This window comes from Perognathus longimembris, chromosome 17, assembly GCF_023159225.1.
Source record: "Perognathus longimembris pacificus isolate PPM17 chromosome 17, ASM2315922v1, whole genome shotgun sequence".
NCBI classification, from domain to species: domain Eukaryota; kingdom Metazoa; phylum Chordata; class Mammalia; order Rodentia; family Heteromyidae; genus Perognathus; species Perognathus longimembris.
The window spans coordinates 6,510,232-6,531,833 of NC_063177.1; the positions used below are offsets into that span (position 1 = coordinate 6,510,232).

Sequence of the window (21,602 nt, forward strand, 5' to 3'; positions counted from 1 at the left end):
GGCAGCTCCCAAGCGTCAGGAGCCGGGGTGTGCGTGCGCAGCTCTGGCGGCCACTGATTGGCTGAGGAGGCAGCTTGATGGTGATATTGGGGCGGAGTTAATGCCCTGGCTTAGCAGTTTGGCTACTCCAGAGGGGCGGGTTTACTCAGACACCGGAAGTAGCTTCTCACCCGCATTCGGAGGAATTCCGGTGAGTGCAGCGTTGGGGTCCCCGTCCAGTTGGAGGGATCTGGAATAGGACAATACGAGCTTATCGAGTAGGGGCAAATCCTACAGTAAGGTTCACACACTCTCTTCTGCAGATGACTGTCCATAATCTGTACCTGTTTGACCGAAATGGCGTGTGTCTGCACTACAGCGAGTGGCATCGCAAGAAGCAAGCGGGGATCCCCAAGGAGGAGGTGACCGGAGGGCTCTGGTGCAGTCCGGGTGACCTCGCATCTCCAAATAATTTGCACATAGTCCCAACCCAGCCCCTTCTCAAATCCTGGCTCATTCCCATCCCAACTCTTCTCCATAGCCTCCCAGCTATCCAGACCTAATTCTGCCCTCTCCCTCCAGGAATACAAGCTGATGTATGGGATGCTCTTCTCCATCCGCTCGTTTGTCAGCAAGATGTCCCCGCTAGACATGTACGCCGCGTCAAGAGGGGATGTTGAGGGGACGGCTAGTCTGGGGGAAGGGGCGGATTTTGTGGGGAGAGGGATTACTTCCAGAGATTTTTGGGGGGCGGGGGGGTTATGCTTAGTTCCGTGCAAAAAGAGTCCCAAAGCTGGCAGGAGTGACACTAGGAAAGATCTCAAAGAAATTGAGGGCGGGGACAAAATTGAGGGGAGAAGCAGGGGCATTGGTGGCTCATGCCTATTATCCTAGCTACTCAGGAGTCTGAGATCTGAGGGTCCCAATTCAAAGCCAACCTGGGCAGGAAAGTGTGAGATTCTTATCTCCAATTAACCACCTAAAAGCCAGAAGTGGAACTGTGACTCAAAGTGGTAGGGCCCTAGCCTTGAGTGAAAGAGCTCAGGGACAGCGCCCAGGCCCTGAGTTCAAGCCCCATGATTGGCAAAAAAAAAAAAGAGGGGAGATGGAGATATCTTTACTTAACCAAGCTCCTACAACCATCTGTGTAGAGGAACTGGGAGAGACCTTGAGGGGATCAAAAGTATTTCTTGGGAGAGATTACACTCTTACCTCTAACTTTCCTCGTTTCTGCAGGAAGGATGGCTTCCTGGCCTTCCAAACTAGCCGTTACAAGCTCCATTACTACGAGACACCCACTGGGATCAAAGTTGTCATGAATACTGACTTGGGTGTGGGACCCATCCGAGATGTGCTGCACCACATTTACAGTGCGGTCAGTGTTGGCCGGGGCAATCCCTCTACTATAGCCCTAAGCAACCACAGTCAGAGCCCCAAGAGTACCTCGGGTTTCTTGTGGTTAATCCTACTGTATTATATCTCTGTTGAACTCAGTTTTTTCTGGGATCTTAAGGTCCCTACACACTCCACCACCCGTTTCTCCTAAGAGAGGGCTTGCTCCTGTGCCGGGCTCGGGTCGCCTCCCCCGGCACGGGGGTGTCAGGCTCTAATCTAATCGCTCCCTTTCTCACCCTCTCCCCTGGTCACCCGACCCGCAGGTAAGGCCAGAGTGGAGTGGGGGGGGGCTCAGGAAAGACCTCAGGTGCAGGCGGCCGTACGAGATCCCTTTTCCTCCCTCCTTACCCACGAAGGAAGCCAGGCACACGGAGTCTCAGAGACAGTTTCACGAGCAAATCTGATTTAATAAGGGAGTGACTAACAGTTGATATAGTAGGGGTGACGAGAAAAGGGGTGATAGACCAGGAGCTGGCGATAGGCTGGCAAGCTTGTCATAAGACCCCCTCATGAGCTAAGGTCACTTGCATAGCACCACCCCGTGGGCAAAGCCTGCTAAAATGGGGAGCACATGGGCTGGGGAGAAAGTTGGGGGACAGGTTGCAAAGCCGGCTTCTGGGTCCGGGCCCAGAGAATTGTGGCTTGCTTCTGCATTCCCCCAGGGCTGGGGGAAGGGCAGCGTCTCGGGAGCGCTCTCCTCTGCCCTTCCCCCTCAAGGCCAAAGCTGAACCCCAACACTCCTGGCCCTGTTTTGGGGGGCATTCATACATTCTTGGGGTTATACTAGGTCTGGGGCTGAAAACAAGAAAGAACCCAAAGCTCAGCTCTTACATCCTTCTGCTCCACAGCTGTACGTAGAATTGGTGGTAAAGAATCCCCTGTGCTCACTGGGCCAACCCGTGCAAAGTGAGCTCTTCCGTTCCCGGCTGGACTCCTACGTCCGCTCTCTGCCCTTCTTCTCCGCCCGAGCTGGCTGAAATACTCAGTCTCATCTCTGAGAAGAATCCTTGACAGCATGGGGCCCTTTATAACCTAAGGCTCTGTAAACCCTAACATCTACCCTCCTCCTGGGGTTCAGCCTTAGTCCCACCCCCACGCCCGTCTCAAAAATTAAGACCACAGAAGTCTATATTTCCAATCCAGCCCCTCTTTCCAGTTTTGTACCTTACCTGATGCTATGAAAACACAATAAACTTTTTTTTCAGCAGCCTGAGTGTCTCAATTTCAATGGGCTTTTCTGGTCCTGCCCCACATCAAGGCATAGTAACTGGGGAAATTCACACACCCCTTGGAACGTGCTGAGGTTTTTCCTAAGTGTTTCCTAACAGCAAAGCACTGTTAACATTTTTAGCTGGATAATTATGCGCTTTGTAGGATTTTAGCAACAACCTTTGCTGCCACTGGAGATTTTAGTACCTCCCTCCTCACCACCAGTCATGATCACCAAAATGCCTCCAAACCTAGTCTCATGTCTACTGAGGGACAAAAATCCGTCCCAACTGAGAATCACTGGGCAGGAAAAAGGTTGATAGGCCTGGGCCCCACAGGGTGTGAAAACCTAGCTCCCAAGGGCCTATCTCTGTCTCTGAGAATACAGAATTTTCAAGCCACAGGAGCAGCCTAGCAGGCGGGGCTTAATGCTGAGGAGCTAGGAGAGGCGAGTTTGGGTGGGAGGGGCGGTCTTATGCAGATGAGGGGGCGGGGCCTGTATGTTGATGAGCCGGGATCGCAGCGGACGCTGCTGGAGCCCGGCGGGTCCCCCAGCGGTTCGAGCTGAAGTGGCTGCTGTCTCCCGTCACCCTCCCTCCCGGCTCTTTATCCTCCGCGGGCCGCCACGACCTTCACCCTCACCCATTCCCCCCCCTGCTCCCCGCACTTGCGCCCTCAGTGTTTGAATTCCACAACTGCCCGCCCCCCCCCCCCCCGCGCTTCTCCCTTCCCGCCGCAAGCCCGGCGACCTCCAGCAGCCCGCCCCCGCGGTCGCGATCCTGCGTGGCGGACCCCGCCGCGGCGTCCTCAGCCTTCCCGCTCTCCCGAGGATCAGCCCGCTGCCACGCCGGGCGTCCGCTCCGGGGCTCCCCGGCTCCGTCCCCCACCCCCCGAGCCCCTCCGCCCCCCTGGCCGCCCAGTATGCAAGTGTCCATCGCGTGCACGGAGCAGAACCTTCGCAGCCGCAGCAGTGAGGACCGTCTGTGCGGACCCCGGCCGGGCCCCGGGGGCGGTAATGGCGGGCCGGCCGGAGGGGGGCACGGGAACCCTCCGGGGGGCGGAGGGCCGGGCCCTAAGGCCCGCACTGCCCTGGTCCCGCGACCCCCAGCGCAGGCCGGGGCCCTCCGAGAGAGCATCGGCCGAGGCACTGGCATGAAATACAGGTACGGGGTGGCCAAGCAGCTTGCCCACCCGCTCTCCTTTCGGGACCCCGGAGGTTTACCCGGGTGGCAGCCAAGACCCCTGCAAACTTCACTGAAAAGGTCTCTGTTAGTTCCATCTTTTCTTCCTGACACTGTCACTCCCTTTACTTGGCCCCTCGCTGGGTCTCCGCTGGTACCCCTGACTGTGAGAGGATCAAGTGTAACCAAGGTTGGCGGAGTCCCACCGGGCCCCCCCCCCCAGCCTTGCTCCCCGGGGAAGCTGGAGATGCACCTGCCTCCAGCCCAGTGTCCTTGGGAGCGTCCTGGGGAGAGGAGGGAGGGAAAAGGCTTCTCACTCTGGCCTGCTCCCCGGTGCCTGACCCACATAAGGCCCCCACCTGCCCCGAGAGCCTGATCTCTTCCACCTTTCGGGGTGGCGTGGGGGAGGGGCATCTGGGGAAGTGAGACCTGTGGGAAGAATAGTACACATCCTTGAGCCCCGTGCAGAATGACAGGCACTACAAGGAAAAGGTGGGCAGAAAGTTGACCAAGTCTGTGGGTGACGGCGTTCAGAATAAACAGTAGAGGGAAAACGGGGATGTTGGTGGGGAGTCTCTTGCGGGAGAGGAATGATTGTGGTCACGGATCTGATCCCCTCCATGTGGCTGATTAGGAAGTGGAGCCAACCACTTGAGTGAGGTGCTACTGGAAGAAGAGTGAGTGCTGCTCCAGAAACAGTCTTCACAAGCCAATGGAGATGGGGAAGAGGGAGAACTAAGCTTCTCTGTCTTTCCCTTTCCCCAGGCTACCTATCTGCCTTTGCTAGAGGCACGGCTATCCAACCAAGGCAGAGACCGTTGTCTCAGTGCCTGAACTTAACTTTTCTACCCTGATGTCACTCTCTGGCATTCTCCAAGTAAGATTCTATTCTCACCAACTCAAAGCAACCAGCCACAAATCTTGGAGCCCACTACTCAATTCATACCAGAGAAGATTCACTAACAAGACATCACCCAGATGAAAGGCAAACAAGATAGCATATCTTCAGGGTTATTGGAGAGAGTAGAAGCATTGGACAACAACTCTGGAAGAACTGTTATTTGTCTGTGCACTTGTTCTTTCAATGATATCCCTAGGGTCTTTACTACAGAGATAGGAATATCCAATTCCCAAAGGCTCAGAGGTCTGGTTTATTTGACTGAGGCACCCTGAGGGCTTCTTAGTCTGAAAGTAGAGGCCCTAGGTAACCTAGATCCCTAATGGAGTCTTCACCCTTTCCTACTACTTCTGTATCCTACAGGAACTTAGGAAAGTCAGGTCTCCGAGTGTCCTGTCTTGGCCTGGGTGAGTAAGAATAGGAACTCAGGGAAGGGGACATCTCTTCACGGCCTGCCTCCCCCAGTTCTCATGTGTCTGGCTTCTCTTTTGCAGGTACCTGGGTCACATTTGGTTCTCAGATCTCAGATGAGGTATAAGTGATGGGACCTAGAAGCAAAGTGAGGGTGGCTTTGGTGAGGGAGTCAGAAAAGGGAGAAATGGACTGGATAAGGGTTTGGACAACAAGCATGAGAACTGAGAGATCTGAGGCTGACAGATGGAGAAAAGAAAACAAGTATAGAAACCAGGACTGAGGTGTAATGGGTTTGAGTGCAGTGAGGGGGGGAATTGAGGACAGTGGTTGATCTTTAACTATCTTTTGCCTCTTTAGACTGCAGAGGATGTACTGACAGTAGCCTATGAGAATGGTGTAAACCTGTTTGACACGGCTGAAGTATATGCAGCAGGAAAGTAAGGACTGGGATGAAGGGCTAAGTTCCATCTATAAGTCTTAGACTATTAGGACTTCTTGTTTCCCTCTGAAGAACCCTGTAAATTCTGGGAACACAGAGGTCCAACCAGTTAGCTCATAGGCCCACAAAGCACTATGGGAGTTGTAGTTCCAATCCCTTTGGATTAGTGGTCAATAGGCATACTACTGCGCATTGACATTAAGTAAAACCAACTAATACATCATGGACACAAGTTATGCACAGCTTTCTGAGAAATATAAAGCTAGATTGGGGAAGGGTATTCAGGACCTCATGATTTCTAGACTAGTTAATGCTATACCACTTGAACCCTGCCTCTATTTTCGCCTTTTTAAATTATTTTTCTAGTAAATTATTTTTCACATATTTGTCCAGGACTGGCTGGACTCATACTATCAGATTCTCCTACCTATGCTTGGGTCACAGGCACACACTAACACACCCACCTTATTGGTTGGAATGGTCTCAATAACTTTTGCTTCTGCTACTCTGGAACTGTGATCTTGTCCACCCTCCAAAGTAACTGGGATTACAGGTGTAGACCACTGGCATCAAAACTAGATTTTCAAATACAGCACTCCTGGGGGAGTAGCAAAAACCTAGGATGGCCTACATGGAAAGTTCTGCTCATCTTCAAGTCTTGATCCAAATGTCAGCTCCTCCAAACAAACCTTGCCCAACTCCCCAAAGTTGGTCACAACTCTTTATGACCTTCTAAAGTACTTTCTACTGCCTTCTGACAAATAATGACAGGTTTATGAAGCCGTATTTGCTGCTTAAACCAGAGACTTCTTCCTCCATGGAGTTTGTCTTGCTTCTGGGATATTGCTTCTGGGATGAAATCAGCAAGCTCCTTAAATGTACACAGTCTATCCAGGCACTGGTGGCTCATGCCTGTAATTCTAGCTACTCAGGAGGCTGGGATCTGAAGAACATAGCTCAAAACCAACTCAGGCAGATAAATCTGAGAGACCCTTATCTCCAATTAGCCAGCAAAAAGCTGGAAGTGGAGGAGTTCCAGTCTTGAAGGGAAAACAACTAAGCAAGAGTGTGAGGCCCTAGTACAAACCCCAGTACCAGCACAACAAACAAGCAAAAAAAAAAAAAAAAAACAGGAAATACGAAAAATTTAAACAATAGTAAAATATTTCATCAACAATTTGAGTCCACCAACAATTTGATATTTGTCACAAGTTAGTTCATAATATTGTACTAAAGGATTTATTTGTGAAACTGGGCATGGTGGTATACACCAGCACTTAGTATGCTGAGTCAAGATAATTGTTAGAAGCCAGCCTGAGCTATGTAGTAAAATCGTTTCCCAAACAAATTAACAAATTAATTAACAAAAAATTAAATTCTACGGAATCTGACAGGAAGGACTGAGTATAAACTAGCAATCAAGAAAGCATTTCAAAGCTAGGTGCTGGTGCCTCATGCCTGTAATCCTAGTTACTCAGGAGTCTGAATTCTGATGATCTCGGTTTAAAGCTATCCCCGGCAGACATAACTAAAGAGATTCTTATCTCCAATTAACCAGCAAAAATCTGGTAGTGAAAGTGTGGCTCAATTAGTAGAGTGTTAGCCTTAAATGAAAAAGGGGAGGGACACTGCCCAGGCCCTGGGTTCAAGCACCAGTACTAGCACAAAAGACAGAGAGAGACAGAGAGAGAGAGAGAGAGAATGAAAACATGCTATGAGCTTAGGAAGATGAGTGAGATTTTGCAGAGAAGGGAAAGGACAACCCATATTTTATCCCATTAATACCTACCCTAAGGCTTGGTATATAGTTTATACACAACATTTATTTGCTGAATGAAAGAAAAAATATGATACATCCCACAGTTCCAAGATCCTCTTATTTGTCTGGGATGAGAAACTGGCTTTTGTTCTACCGTGTAAGAGAAGAACTGGTGAGAAGGAGGGAAAGGCATTGATTCACCTTGGAGGAGCCAATGCTTTTTGTCTTGTCTTTATTCCAGGGCTGAAAGAACTCTGGGCAACATCCTCAAGAGCAAAGGTTGGAGGTGAGACAGGGGAGAGAGTTGTTGTGGACATGGTCATCAAAAATCCTTTTCTTGCTGGTTTTGCCATTTCTCCTTTTCCAGGAGATCGAGCTATGTCATCACCACCAAGATTTTTTGGGGAGGACAGTAAGTGGCTGCCCTGCTGAGGTTGGGAAGAAGACTTAGAATTTATGATAGTGTATGGGTGGGGGTGGAGACCACTGTTTCACACCTACCATATCAAGTCCATGTCCTAAGTGGACCCATACAATCTAAGTTCCTCATGGCTCCAGACTAGCCCTGGTCTCCTATCTTTGTCACACCTCATCTTTGATTTACCATTTTCTACAGGGCAGAAACAGAGCGAGGATTAAGCCGCAAACACATCATTGAAGGTAACAAATGGGGATTGGGAAAATTGAATTGGATGAGCATGGAAGCTAGAGGAGTTGGAAGTGTCCTGAAGCTCTGAATGGGAGGGTTTAAGTGGCCAAAGCAAAAGGGCAAAGTCTGATTTCTTAGTAGATTAAACCTGAGGTACTTGCTTTCTCCCCAACTGTAGGCTTAAGAGGATCCCTGGAACGCCTCCAGCTGGGATATGTGGATATCGTCTTTGCCAATCGCTCAGATCCTAACAGTCCCATGGAGGGTAAAAGCTGCACTCCCAAGCCTGATAGCCCTGCAAAACTGGGCATTTCTTCAAAACCTTTAGCAGGAAGCCAGCCCCCAACCAATCATGGTGGGGCAGGCAGAGTCTTGTAGATGTAGGGTTTTAGATTTCAGGGGGCTGGTAGTGAGGTTCTCCTTTTCCTGTGTGCCTAGAGATTGTGAGAGCCATGACCTACGTTATCAACCAAGGCCTGGCCCTATACTGGGGGACATCTCGATGGGGGGCTGCAGAAATCATGGTGAGTTGTGTGACCTCACTGCCCTCGTCCTACAACTAGCTTCCTTATCTCACATAACCACTCTAAACCCCATCACACTGGAGAAGGGGCCAAAGGAGGGCTCTGATTGGCTGTATTCTCCCTACTCCAATCTAGGAAGCCTATTCCATGGCCAGACAGTTCAATCTGATTCCTCCTGTGTGCGAACAAGCAGAACACCACCTGTTTCAGAGAGAGAGGGTGGAGATGCTGATGCCTGAGCTCTACCACAAGATTGGTGTGTAACCTCTCATCCCAACCTTGCCCTTGGCCTCACTCATGGCTTGGGTCTCTTTCCCACACTCAGTCCTCTTGCTCTTAGGTGTTGGCTCAGTTACTTGGTCTCCTCTAGCCTGTGGCCTCATTACTAGCAAGTATGATGGGCGGGTCCCAGATGCCTGCAGGCCCACCATAAAGGTGAGATTTAGGGCTCAGGATTGGTAGGACTGGCTATATGGGCAACTGTATGGTGGCAGTGGCAATTTTTTTTTTTTTGCCAGTCCTTGGGGCTTGAATTCAGGGCCTGGGCACTGTCCCTGACCTTTTGCTCAAGGCTAGCACTCTACCACTTGCGCCACAGTGCCACCCCCGGCTTTTTCTGGTGATGTGGTACTGAGGAACACAGGGCTTCATGCATGCTAGGCAAGCACTCTGCCACTAAGCCACATTCCCAGCCCCCTGGTAAGATCTTCTATTGATTCTTCTTGGTCTCCAGGGCTACCAGTGGCTCAAGGACAAAGTCCAGAGTGAGGATGGCAAGAAGCAACAAGCCAAAATCATGGACCTTCTCCCTATTGCTCATCAGCTGGGCTGCACTGTGGCCCAGCTTGCTATAGGTGAGGCACTGCCAATCCTGGAAGCTGCAGGGGCCCTGCTTACTGCTCAGAACTTATCCACTCATTCTAAGACTGATGATTGCTGGGGAGGACCCTCTTCTTCGGACACTTCTGACATGTGTGTGCTCACTGTTCCCTGGTCAGTTCTCTCTCTCTTCTCCCCTGCCCCTTCTTTGGCTCCAGCCTGGTGTCTCCGCAATGAGGGAGTCAGCTCAGTCTTGCTGGGGGTGTCGAGTGCAGAGCAGCTGATGGAACACCTGGGCGCCCTACAGGTGAGCTGGGCACCCAGGCAGCAGCATCTCTCGGTTCCTTTCCCCAAGAGTCAAGGTCACACTAACCCAGAATGCCCCTGTGAGGCCACCCACTTTGCAGGGGCGAGGTTGGTGGCCACAACCAAGGGCAGAATTGCAGGTTCCTTTGCCTTTAGACCCCATTGTGGGGCGTCCCCGAATCCCCCCCCCCCCACTCCCCTTCCTCAGTGACCCTCATTGCCCTCACCACCCATCCTCCTCCAGGTGCTGAGCCAGCTGACGCCACAAACAGTGATGGAGATAGACGGACTCTTGGGGAACAAAACTCATTCCAAGAAGTAGCCCCAGGACACGGGGGCCCAGCCGGGAGTCGCTGCTCCAGCCCGAAACCCAGTCCCCTGCAGCTTCCCCGCCCGCCCCGCTCCGGATCCCCGCCACGCAGCGCCGCGGCCGCGCAGGGGCGCCCCGCCCGCGAACGAGTCCCGGCATCGAGTAGCGACGCGCATGAATAAAGCCATATCCTTCCGCAGTGGGGGCTGGAGAGAGAAAGTAGTCCTCCCGCCTCTTGCAGCGTCCTTCTAGGCCTTCTTGCTAACCCTGGGCATGAGCTAAGGAGCTGTCCCCTCTTGGCCATTTGGTCTCGCTCCTTTCTCTCTTCTGCTTATAGCCGAGGCCAGAAAACACCTGGCAGATACAAGCAATATGCAGAGTACCTCAAAAGTGGCCCTTGAAATGTCATCAAGGGTTAAGAACTTACAGAGTTGTGAAGTCATCTGGGACATTGGAAATGGAGCTTTATGTTAGTAGTACAAAAGGGAAACCAGGCTGGTCCTGGTAGGAAATGTTAATTGTTGAGAAACAAAAACTCAGCCTCCCGTCCTGGAGGTGGAGGAAGACTTAAGTCTAGCATTTGTGTCCTATTTTATGCTTGCAGAGAGGGGGTGGGGTGAGGAGGGCAGAGATCCGCTACTGACGAAAGGTAGAGAGAAATTTGGTGTATACATGGTCTGGCAAAGTCATAGGATGGCACTTGGGAAAGAAATCAGTTGCACAAATTAGTCAACCTTTAGGTCACCGGCAGAGACATGGGGCTGACAGGCAAATCTATGAAGACAGAATTTTGAGCTGAACTTCCTACCTAGTGGTGCAAGAGTGCAATCTTCCTCCTGGCAATAACCGTAAAGCAATAACGACAGCCCCTCTTCTGTAAGATTTCCCAGGGAACTGTAAATAAAAATCTCAGCTTGATCCTCACAGTGTCTGTCATTATAGGAGTTTGGGAGGTTTGGATGACAATCATATTTATATGGCCCAGTACTGTGTTCTCCATTCTTGGCCACAGGCATCAGACTCCTGGTCTCATTTCTCATCAAGGACCTAGATAGATATCACAGCATGGATCTTTCCCCTTTCTTCCTTCATAACTAGGGGATACAGAAAGAAGGAAAAGGGCCATGATTTTAAAAGGATAAAAAAGAAAAACAACCAGGAAAGATCAAGTGTGAGGGTAGCAGAACAGAATCAAATGGCATTATATCAGATGCTTGCCCCTAGTTTCTTCCCCTGAAGGACTCTGATTTCCAGAGGACAGAAAGTGGGTGGAAAGTAATAACCTTCAAAGATCACAACGCAGAGGAGGATACGCTGTGCCTTCCTTAAATACAACTTCACCCTCTCCCTTCTACCCCTCCTCATCCTGCCTTGATCCTGATGCTGGGAGCACAGAGCAAAACTAATTTCCAAGAGAGAAACCCCAGCAGCATGCCATTTACTGGATTAGCAACCAACAGGATCGACTAATGAATACTTACATCTGCCCCTATAATCTCCCACTCATTTTGGAAGACTGTGGAGGAAACAAAGAAGTAAAATGTATGACTAAGCTATGATTAGTTCTTCTGTAACAAACATACAAGACAAATTTATCAATTCAAAATAGTATTCTCCTTAAATAGTTCTCCTGGAGGGCTATGAACTTTCTTGCAATGCTGCCTTCTCCACCGCTCAAGACATTTTAAAACAAACTACTCTGAGAATTACTTCCTGAGGCAGCTTGGAAGTTCCTTGTAAACATCTTCTTTTATTGTCCCATCTCCTTTTTTGTTTGCTTTTAAATTTTACACAAGGGAGAGGGGTTCACTGTGTCATTTCCATACATGCCCACAATGTATTTCCCATCAAACTCACTCCTCTATCACTTTCCTTTATTCTCCACCAATTTTTAAAACAATTTCAATAAGTCTCATGGTTCTATTTTATGTATGCAAATAAACTTCCCCAAACATACTTTCCTCATTCACCCTCTCCATAGCTCCCCTGGTACCCACCTTCCTGCAGAGCCTTTTTACCTTCCTATATTTATTACTATTCATTTCACTTCAGTTTATATTAATCGTACCAAGAGCGCAATTACTACAGTACAGACTGCCAGATCTCCTGTGTATATAAATATTTTCCATACCTCTCACTCACTTCATTCATGAATTTAACAAGTATTTATTGTGTTCTACCATGGTACTGCACAGAAATACAATGGTGAACAAAGCCAGACAGACTCAGGACAAGCTTTATACAGTTCACTGAAGGGAGAGATAATCACAATCAAATACAAACTTCAGTTTTTTCAAAGCCCAGAGGAAAGCACATGGTGTTAAAAGGCATTTTTAATAGGTATTTGACATAGTGAGGCTGCACTCAGAACAGGAGGAGGAGGATGAATAGGTATTAATCCTCTTGCTTTCGCTAGGCTAGGAAAATAGCTAAAGACCTTGTGGCAGAAGGGAACATGTAAGTTGTATTAGCTTTCTGATGCTGAGACAAAATATACTTTTACAACTTAAAAGGAGGAAAGATTTGTTCTAGCTCATGGTTTTAGAGATTTCAGAACATGGTTGCCCAACTGCTTTGGGGCCTATGAAAAGGCTGAGCTACATGTAAAAGCACATAGTCGAGGAGACCTATCAGCTCACAGTAACTGCTGGATCCCAATATCCTCTTCAAGGGCAAGTGCCCAGTGACCTAACTTCCTTTCACTAGGTCCCACCTCCTAGAGCTGTGCCCCTGACCCCAACTCCATCATCTGAGGGCCAACCCTTCAACACATGGCCTTTGGAAGAAATTTAAGAATCAAACCATAACACATTCAAAAGATCTTCAAAGCCACTGAGCCGAAGAAGAGAATTCAAGGCATGAGTAAAGTCAGAACACATAGCCTTCAGGGAACTATAGAACAGTATGCCAAAGGCAGAAAGAAACCTGCTGCAATACATGTTATGTACTGACACACAGGAAATCATTTCAAAATGTAGTGACTTGCTGGGGATATGGCCTAGTGGCAAGAGTGCTTGCCTTGTATACATGAAGCCCTGGGTTCGATTCTCCAGCACCACATATATAGAAAATGGCTAGAAGTGGCGCTGTGGCTCAAGTGGCAGAGTGCTAGCTTTGAGCAAAAAGAAGCCAGGGACAGTGCTTAGGTCCTGAGTTCAAGGCCCAGGACTGGCCAAAAAAAATGCAGTGATTTAAGGTGCTGGTGGCTCACACCCGTAATCCCAGCTACTCAGGAGGCTGAGGTTTGAGGATCTCGGTTTGAAGCCAGCCTGGACAGGAAAGTCTGTGAAACTATGATCTCCAAATAATCACAGAAGAAGCTGGATGTGGTGTGGTAGCTCAAGTGGTAGAATGGTAGCCTTGAGCAATAGCAGCTTAGGGACAGTGCCTAGGTCCAGAGTTCCAGGCAAAGGGCAGGCCAAAAAAAGAAAATGTGATGACTTGAATAACTTTTTAACCTTTTTTTTTTTTTTTTAGCTCAGAGCCTGGGCACTGTCCCTCAGCTTTTGTGTTCACTACTAGTGCTCTACCACTTTGAGCTAATTAACTAGGAGTTAAATGGAGATAAGAGTCTCACGGACTTTCCTACCCAGGCTGGCTTTGAACCTTGATCCACAGAAGTCAGCCTCCTGAGTAGCTAGGGTTACAAGTGTGAGCCTGGTTTGTTGTTGTGTTGTTTTTGTTTCCCCATGACTCTGAGAGTTGGCTGGGAGCCTCTCTGCTGTTTCTACCAAAGCTCATTCCTGTGACTGTTGAGCTGGCAGGTTGGCTGGGCAGAAACATCCAAGTCAGCCTCGCTGTGTCTGCAAGGTCACACTGGCCCTTGAATGGTGCCTCTGTACTTCTTTTTGTCTTTTTTTTTCTTTTTTGGTACTGGGGATCCAACCCAGGACGTTGTACTTGCTAGGCAAGCGCTTCGCAACTAAGCTACATCCCAGCCCATTCTGTGTATTTCTTTACATAGCAATCTCAAGCCAGCCTTCCAAGGGGCAAAAGCGAATGCTGCAAACTCTCCAAAGGACTAGCTTCACACATCATTTCTGCTTCATACTACTGGTCACAAAGCCAGATTCAAGGGATAAGAAAGTTCCCTTCCCCAGCTGTGCAGGTTTTTTTGTTGTTGTTGTTTTGGCTTTTGAGACAAGCTCTTACAGTCCTCCAATCTTAACCTCATGAGTGCCAGGATTACAGGTTTGCATTTCTCCCCTCAACAAACTCCAATTCTTTCCTTTTTTTCTTGTCTTTTCTCTTTCTTTCTTTCTTCCCTTCCCCTTCTATCTCCTTCCTTCCTTCCTTCCTTCCTTCCTTCCTTCCTTCCTTTCCTTCCTCCCTCCCTCCCTCCCTCTCTCCCTCCTTCCTTTTTTGTTGTTCCTGAAGCTTGAACTTAAGAGCCTGGGCTTTTTCACTCAAGACTGGCACTCTACCACTTGAACCACATCTTCATTTCCAGCTTTTTTTGCTGGTTAACTGGAGATAAGCAGCTCATGGACTTTCCTCCCTTGGCTGGTTTCAAAACACAATCTTCAGATCTCAGCCTCCTAAGTAGTTAGGAATACAGATATAACCACTGGTGACCAGCTAAGATACCAATTCTTGATGAGAGAAGTATCAAGCAACATTGCAAAGGTTTTAAATGTGTGTTAACAGATGATTAGGTTTAGGATTGGGGAAGGTCTCTATAAACAATACAGAGAAAGGCCTGAAGAAGGCCAGAGTGCCTATTGGATAAACTGGTTAGGAGACTCTTGTTGGGAGGTTAGACTAAGGTGGTGGGCAGGAAGTAGAGGTAAGTAGGTGCCTTAGAGAGATAAAATGAAGATAGACAGTGCTATGGGTCAACAAAGGAACAGAGAGAGGGGGTGGTATCTAGGATAACATCTAGGGTTTCTGGAATTGGACAAAGGAATAGCCAGCATTGAAGCAAATTCTGGTTTGGACAGAGAATCAGTCTGGGCTCTTGAAGATAAAGGCTGTGAGGTAGGTGATGAGATATACAGACCTAGGGGTTGAGCCAGGTGGTAGAGTGCTAGCCAATGAGTGAAAGAGTCGAGTGCTGAGTTCCGGTCCCAGTCTCAGACCTAAAAAAAAAAAAGAAAGAAAAGAAAAAGAAAAATGAAATATATAGATCTAGAGCTTAGAGGGGACCCTTAGCTGTCAAACACTTTGAGAACATATATACAATAAAATCTACCTCAAGGGCTGGGAATGTGGCCTATGGCCTAGTAGTAGAGTGTTTGCCTAGCATGCGTGAAGCCCTGGGTTCGATTCCTCAGCACCACATAAACAGAAAAAGCCAGAATTGGTGCTGTGGCTCAAGAGGTAGAGTGCCAGCCTTGAACAAAAAGAAGCCAGGGACAGTGCTCTGGCCAGGAGTCCAAGCCCCAGGACTGGCAACAAACAAATAAAATCTACCTTAAAAGATTAAGCTTAGTTGGGCACCAGTGGCTCAGGCTTTAATCCTAGCTACTCAGGAAGCTGAGATCTGAGGATCATAGTTCAAAGCCAGCTGGGGCAAGAAAGTCCATGAAACTCTTACCTCAAATTAACTACCAGAAAACCAGCGCTGTGACTCAAAGTGGTAGAGCTTGAGCTAAAGAGCTCAAGGACAATGCCCAGCCTCCCCCTCATCCCTCAAAAAAGATTAAACTTTACCACTAGTTGAAGATATTTTTAAATGTGAGGAACATCTTTTCCAGAGAAGTTTCTAAAAACTTTTGAATTAAGATAGAATCACTTAGGTGAATAGGTTCATCCAAGTAACCATAAAGATAATACACTATCTATGTTCTGAAATGTTTGCTTAAATATAATGGTACACCTCTTTACAAAAGATTATCCTCTAGGTTTTAACAATGTAGTTGAAAAACAAAACAGCTTTAACTTACCTATGGAAAACCAGGAGGAGTCTAGTCTTGTATTAACCAAACTACCTGTTGGAAATATTGGGTACTGAGAAGTTAAAGTGGATAAAATATAGGTTGGGCAAAGAGCATGATGAAATAGATAACACTTATCTGGTGTTTACTGTGTACCAGGCACCATTCCATTCACAAGTTCTTTCAAACCTTATTACTATCAATATTGCATGGATGAGGCAATCCAGGCCCAGGGAAATTAAGTAACTTGCTTGTCGTTTCACAATGGTTTGGTGGAGGTGAGAATTTGTATTCAAGTCAGCTGAGTCGAAACTGTGTTATTATTACCCTCCACAACAAAACTTGGGCTACAGGCCGAGGAGAAGGGGGTGAGGTGGCCACTGGGCACGCAGGCCACACCACGGGAGAATGTGGAGTGCGTACTACGTCCTGTTTACCTGCGGGCAGTTCAGACCCCTGAGTCACAAGTCTTATGCCGGCTGCTTTGCTGCAGCCATCACCGCGCGTGGGTGTCCTGGCCCGGATATTCCGGAAGGAAATGCCTGTCAACATTCCTAAGGCCGTGGCCTGGAATCAAAGTCCCTTCTGGGGCTGGGATGTCAGATAGAAACAAGTACTTTCGCAAGAGTGGGACTTGGGGAGCTAGCCTTTCAAGAACACAAGAGATCGTGTATAGTAGAATTGAGGGCAAAAGCAGAACTACAGTGGGCAGGACCCACGCAAACGTCCAGGAGCCCACGGAAGGCTGGGCAGAGCCACAGTGTAAATGGCTTAGGAAGTCCGTCCGGATGGGTGGTGACAAGTGTGAGCATCTGTCAGTAGGCCAAGGAGGGGTTCGGTATCTGAGGGTTGGATACAAGCAGGGGCCTGAGTCTGAGCACGAGGTGGCTTTGCCGAGGCTGGCATGGTGCTGGAGAGGGGCCCCGGATGGAGTGCGTGCCTCGCAGGGCAGCCCTGGCCACACCCAGGCGCCGCCTCCACGCAGCCGAGCTGGCATCTGGAGCCTCGCGCCTCCGCCGCCCCCACACGTGCCGCTGCGGGGAGCGGCTGGCAAAGGCGCCCCGTGACGTCGCAGGGCGGGGCTGCACTCATAAAAGGCCGGCGGAGCCGCGGCGCGGGCCCCAGGATCCGGCCCCTGCCCCTTCGCGCGGACGCCCTCGTGTCCGCGGCGGGCGCGATGCAGATCCTGATGAGAGTGCCCTCTCTTCCGGAGCGGAGCGAGTTGGACTGTAACATCTGCTACCGGCCCTTCAACCTGGACAGCCGCGCGCCCCGCCGCCTGCCCGGCACGGCGCGCGCCCGCTGCGGCCACACGCTCTGTACTGCCTGCCTGCGCGAGCTGGCGGCTCGCGGCGATGGCGGCGGGGCGGCCGCGCGCGTGGTGCGCCTGCGCCGCGTCGTCACGTGCCCCTTCTGCCGCGCGCCCACCCCGCTCCCGCGTGGCGGCATCGCGGACGTGGCTCTCGACTCGGCCTTGTGGTCACGACTGGAGGAAAAAGCACGAGCCGAGCGCGACCGAGATGGTGAGGCGGCGAGCCAGGCCAAGGAAGGCGGCGACGCGGACGGCGAGGCCGATGGCGAGGAAGAGGGGTGCGAAGAGGGGGCGGGGCCGCGGAGCGCGGGCTGGCGCGTGCTGCGCAGGCTCTGGGGCCGCGTCCTGGCGCCCTCGCGCAGTTGGCGGCGTCCGCTGCCTAGCAACGGTGAGGGGGCGGGGCCGGGGAGGATCGAGGGGGGCTGGCGGCCTGCTCCCGCCGCCACTAACCCCTCTTCGTTTCCCCAGTGCTCTACTGCCCAGAAATCAAAGACATCGCCCAGGTGACCCGTTGCACGCTGTAACCGAGGAACTGAGAGCTGTAGCATATGGAAGAAGATGGAAGCTGCGGCCTTGGGAGGGTTTAGTACAAGAGGTGATGTCAGCACTACCCTCCTCAGATCTGAGCATTGGCCAGTGATGAGAATGAGGGAGTTTGGAACCCAGAGCGCCCCCTTGCATACTGTGGATTCGATTGTCAAGGACTAGCAGGGTTTGTGTCACTTGGGAGTGACACAGTTTGTTGGGAGTACAGAATCTCAGAATTCCACTCCAAATTCCCTGAACCATATTGCATTTTCACAATCCCAGGCAATTCATGTGTACATAAGAAGCTTTGGTCTGGGCTGGGGATATAGCCTAGTGGCAAGAGTGCCTGCCTCAGATACACGAGGCCCTAGGTTCGATTCCCCAGCACCACATATACAGAAAACGGCCAGAAGCGGCGCTGTGGCTCAAGTGGCAGAGTGCTAGCCTTGAGCGGGAAGAAGCCAGGGACAGTGCTCAGGCCCTGAGTCCAAGGCCCAGGACTGGCCAAAAAAAAAAAAAAAAAAGAAGCTTTGGTCTAAATCCTAGACACGTTAGAAGGTCACTACCTGTGAGTGTTCTGAAGCAAATGTTCTAAGGTAACATTGTACGGCTGAAGAAAATGTGTTGTTTTTTTTAGTTAAAAATGTGAACTTTAGCCGGGCACTAGTTGCTCACACCTGTAATCCTAGCTACTCGGGAGGCTGAGAGCTAAGGATCACAGTTCAAAGCCAGGGGAGCAGGAAAATCCATGAGACTCTTATCTCTAATTAGCCACCAGAAAGCTGGAAGTGGTGCTGTGGCTCAAGTGGTAGAGCTCTAGCCTTAAGCTGTAGAGCTAGGGACAGCACCCAGGTCCAGAATTAAAGCTCCACAACTAACCAAAAAAAAAGTGAACTTTAGTATAATCAATATTTTTTAGAGCTTGCCAAGTTTTTTTAAATTAATTTTTTAAATTGACAGATTTTGAATGTGACCACTTGTGTTGTGTAACTGTCCATTTTAAAACCATGTTTTGGTATTTTTCTTATTAAGTCGCAACTTTTCTTTTGAGGAGCTTCTCCACTGTCTCTGTAATATAATGCTTTATTCTATTTCCCATTATATTTTATATTTCATGTTTGGTGTGTTCTCCAGAGTGTAAATTCCATGGGATTATCTCCAAAGACAACAGTGTTAATGTACAGTACATACTCAATAAATGTTTGTTGGATTTATCTATTTTTTTTCTTTTTGTCATTTGCAGGGCTTGAATTTAGTGCCTAGGTGCTTGTCCCCGAGCCTCTTCATGCTCAAGGCTAGCACTCTACCACTTGAGCCACAGTGCCAACTTCAGTTTTTGGGTGGTTAATTGGAGATAAAAGTCTCGGGATTTTTCTGCCCTCCAACTGAGATCCTCAGATCTCAGCCTCCTGAGTAGCTAGGATTAGAGACGTGAGCCACTCTGCTATCTGATTTTTTAAATTGTAATAGTTACAAGAACAGCATGTGTGGCCTCACTTCAACCTCAAAGGTTCCTGTGGCGAATAATACAGGACAGTGAACTGTCTAGCAGTTAGACCTTTAGCAAACTATACAGATCTGTTCTCCCCCACCCCTTTAAAAACAACAACCCTGTTCCTCTCCTGTTTCCTACTGGAGTTGAACCTGTACCTGTGGCGCAGCAGTGACCTCTACTGACTTTTTTGGGAATTAGTAACTTGAGGTAGAAAGGATAATCAAAAGTACTACTAGAAGGCAGTTTTGAAATGTGCCACATATTCCTGCTGCACTTCCTGTTCTCCAGGAAGCCCAGTTCCTTCTGCACTCTACCACTCTCTGCCTATCCTCCATCTTTACACAGAGCTCATCATTGGCTGGGATTGGGGAAAGAGTTCTAGTTTTAATGAGTGGCTCAAGATAAAAACAAGGAAAGGAAAGGAAAAGCCACAAGATTAAGAGACAGAGAGATGGATAAAGATGAGATGGCAGAAAGCAGTAATCTTTCTCATCCCTCCTCCCCACAAGAAATCTCCCAGCCAAAAATAACAGCACACAGAAAGGAAAGTATAATTTATATGTACAACCAATAAACCTGATACAGAAGAGGGGATTGGGACAGATCAGGAGTGGGTGTGAAGAGGCTGGGAAAGGGGCAGCAAGAAAGTGAAGGGGCAGCAGAGCAAGTGGGGGGTTTGCCATGCAAACTACCACTTCCTGTCCCTCCTTGGAAAGGGTGTGTGTCTACACCTCCTTCACCTGCCCTTCACTATGTTGTTCTGGTCCCACAAACAAGGCTGTCCCCTGACTAGGCTCCTGGCCTGACCCACTCACACTAAAGTCTGTATCTAGGCCTTAGGCGGGAGGGTAGAAGTCCCCAATGAACCTGAGCCCCAGACCGGGGAGGTGGGGGCTGCCCCCATGTTTGGCCTGCTGTATTCTCTCCCACCCTTTCTAGGCTACCTGGGTTCCTAGAACAGGTTGGGGAGCTCCTCTTTGGCTTGAGGGAGTTATCACCCAACCATTACTCTGTGGGGGTAGTCCTTGGTCCCTAGAAAGGGAGAGATACTTCCCAATACAAGATGCCAGTACACAGGAGGTAACTGAGCCGGTGAGTGGTCATGCCTTTATTCTGAGGCCGAACAGCAACTGACTCCCTCCCTTATAACTGCTCCACCCTCGATTTGGGGAGAGGTAGGGGAGGTAACATGCAGCCACCCCTCCTCTTCCCTTCTCCCTCCTGGGTCTCATTTAAATTCCTCTCTAAAAGTGCCCTTGCTCTCTTTGAAGCTCTCTCCCCAGGAAAATTCCTAAGGCCAGGCAAGACTCACTCCTATTTCTGCAAGAGGTGGAGCTGATATTGCAGGAAAAGAGACGAGGCTCCACCTCTTTCCTCCCCAGAAACATTTATTAGGAAACTGTATATTTGGCGGTGGGGGATAAAGGTACTTGGAAGACCCTGCTAACCATCTCGCCCCCAGACCTCATCACACCAGCACAGTTTTTAAAGCTTGGTGGGAAAGGTACCTGGAAGTGAAGAAGGTCAAGGGGCCCTTCTTGGAGAGAGGAGTTATAAAGGGGCAAAGGGGTTCTTAGCCCAGCGGTGGCCCAGTGGGTGGGGTAGGTGGGAGGGTGGCAGCAGGCCCCAAGGCCTGAGCATGGGGTCGGCTCCGGGGACGGGGCCTGGGTGAAGGACAGGCCTGGGATCCAGTCAATCGTCTATACAGATCACCTCCCCGGATCGGGGCTCCTTCCGGTCCAGCCCGTCTGACACCAATGCCCCCACCATTTCCTTCTCCTTCTTCACCAGCACTGGAGGGCCGTTGGTGGCTGTTTGGGAAGGGAATAAGGAAAGGTCAATCCCCACACCGCACCAAACATTACCCCACGACAAAACCATAATCCTCACTTCTAGGTCACTTCCAATTTTCCTGAGTAAGGGTGAGAAGACCTCTTCCTGAGATTTCCTTTGGGCCATGAGACTTAACCACAGGTTCCAACCCTCATTCCACCCCTGCTGAACTCATATTCACTTTCCCTTGAGGTCACTCAGGTAGAGAAGGCATAGGTGGGAAACAGCAAGCTGCTGAATCACCAAAACCCTAGGTGAGGTTTCTGACCATGAGAACAGAAAAGGGAATCAAAAAGGCTGGGTAGTACAAAGCCCCAAACTCCATTCCCTAAAACATAGGTTACTTTCACAGAAATGAGATAGGCTGAAATAGGACAGGAGCGCTGAGCAGGAGTGAAGCTTAGCCAAGTAGGAAAGAAGCAGGGAGTTGGAAACTACCAGCTGACCTGTGATGAAGGACCCGGCAGGCATCTGGCTGTAATTGGCGCCTGCGGCGGCCAGAGCCCCTACGGGTGTGGCGCTGAAGGCCGCCCCGTACCCCGGAGGTGTGGCATACGGACCTGGGGGAAATGCCTGGAATAGAGAGCGAGCTGAGGTTGGTTAGTCAGTTCATAGTCTGAGGACAGAAGCTGTACAGGAACATGAGCCACACTTCAGAACTGCTGAGGGGTGTGAC

General features: G+C 49.7%; 4 protein-coding genes across 5 annotated transcripts in view; 3 read left to right on the forward strand and 1 right to left on the reverse strand.

The window, feature by feature from the left end:
• The first annotated feature begins 57 nt into the window (after positions 1-57).
• Positions 58-2,587, forward strand: Trappc1 (trafficking protein particle complex subunit 1). Its single transcript, XM_048365524.1, has 5 exons — positions 58-190; positions 303-401; positions 562-632; positions 1,216-1,354; positions 2,223-2,587. The coding sequence occupies exons 1-5, from the start codon at positions 101-103 to the stop codon at positions 2,349-2,351; spliced, it is 528 nt and encodes a 175-aa protein (XP_048221481.1). The 5' UTR covers positions 58-100; the 3' UTR covers positions 2,352-2,587.
• A 714-nt stretch (positions 2,588-3,301) lies between these two features.
• Kcnab3 (potassium voltage-gated channel subfamily A regulatory beta subunit 3) lies at positions 3,302-10,783 on the forward strand. The gene is made up of 14 exons (XM_048365568.1): positions 3,302-3,746; positions 5,026-5,069; positions 5,157-5,194; positions 5,434-5,513; positions 7,516-7,560; positions 7,642-7,686; positions 7,891-7,934; positions 8,102-8,188; positions 8,362-8,447; positions 8,583-8,703; positions 8,788-8,882; positions 9,181-9,301; positions 9,485-9,573; positions 9,817-10,783. The coding sequence occupies exons 1-14, from the start codon at positions 3,505-3,507 to the stop codon at positions 9,892-9,894; spliced, it is 1,215 nt and encodes a 404-aa protein (XP_048221525.1). The 5' UTR covers positions 3,302-3,504; the 3' UTR covers positions 9,895-10,783.
• A 6,152-nt stretch (positions 10,784-16,935) lies between these two features.
• Positions 16,936-17,681, forward strand: Rnf227 (ring finger protein 227). The gene is made up of 2 exons (XM_048365069.1): positions 16,936-17,458; positions 17,539-17,681. Exons 1-2 carry the CDS (start codon positions 16,936-16,938, stop codon positions 17,592-17,594), a joined length of 579 nt encoding a protein of 192 aa, XP_048221026.1. The 3' UTR covers positions 17,595-17,681.
• Positions 17,682-19,632: 1,951 nt separating this feature from the next.
• Chd3 (chromodomain helicase DNA binding protein 3) overlaps positions 19,633-21,602 on the reverse strand; it is a 29,931-nt gene continuing 27,961 nt past the window's right edge. For both annotated transcript variants that reach the window (XM_048365887.1, XM_048365888.1), the window contains exons 39-40: positions 21,373-21,499; positions 19,633-20,904 (exon numbers count right to left, since the gene is read on the reverse strand). In XM_048365887.1, the coding sequence (XP_048221844.1) occupies positions 20,667-20,904; positions 21,373-21,499 (365 nt within the window). In that variant the 3' untranslated portion in view covers positions 19,633-20,666. The remainder of the gene's footprint in view (positions 20,905-21,372; positions 21,500-21,602) is intronic.

What these genes read in the sequence shown, in the direction of transcription:
- Trappc1 (XM_048365524.1), top strand. Translation starts at nt 101, where the DNA reads ATGCCCTGGCTTAGCAGTTTGGCTACTCCAGAGGGGCGGGTTTACTCA. An exon ending in CCGCATTCGGAGGAATTCCG is followed by an intron (nt 191 to 302) that starts GTGAGTGCAGCG and finishes TCTCTTCTGCAG; the next exon opens with ATGACTGTCCATAATCTGTA. An exon ending in AAGATGTCCCCGCTAGACAT is followed by an intron (nt 633 to 1,215) that starts GTACGCCGCGTC and finishes TCGTTTCTGCAG; the next exon opens with GAAGGATGGCTTCCTGGCCT.
- Kcnab3 (XM_048365568.1), top strand. Translation starts at nt 3,505, where the DNA reads ATGCAAGTGTCCATCGCGTGCACGGAGCAGAACCTTCGCAGCCGCAGC. An exon ending in GAAGTATATGCAGCAGGAAA is followed by an intron (nt 5,514 to 7,515) that starts GTAAGGACTGGG and finishes TCTTTATTCCAG; the next exon opens with GGCTGAAAGAACTCTGGGCA. An exon ending in TGAGCTCTACCACAAGATTG is followed by an intron (nt 8,704 to 8,787) that starts GTGTGTAACCTC and finishes TCTTGCTCTTAG; the next exon opens with GTGTTGGCTCAGTTACTTGG.
- Rnf227 (XM_048365069.1), top strand. Translation starts at nt 16,936, where the DNA reads ATGCAGATCCTGATGAGAGTGCCCTCTCTTCCGGAGCGGAGCGAGTTG. An exon ending in GCGTCCGCTGCCTAGCAACG is followed by an intron (nt 17,459 to 17,538) that starts GTGAGGGGGCGG and finishes TCGTTTCCCCAG; the next exon opens with TGCTCTACTGCCCAGAAATC.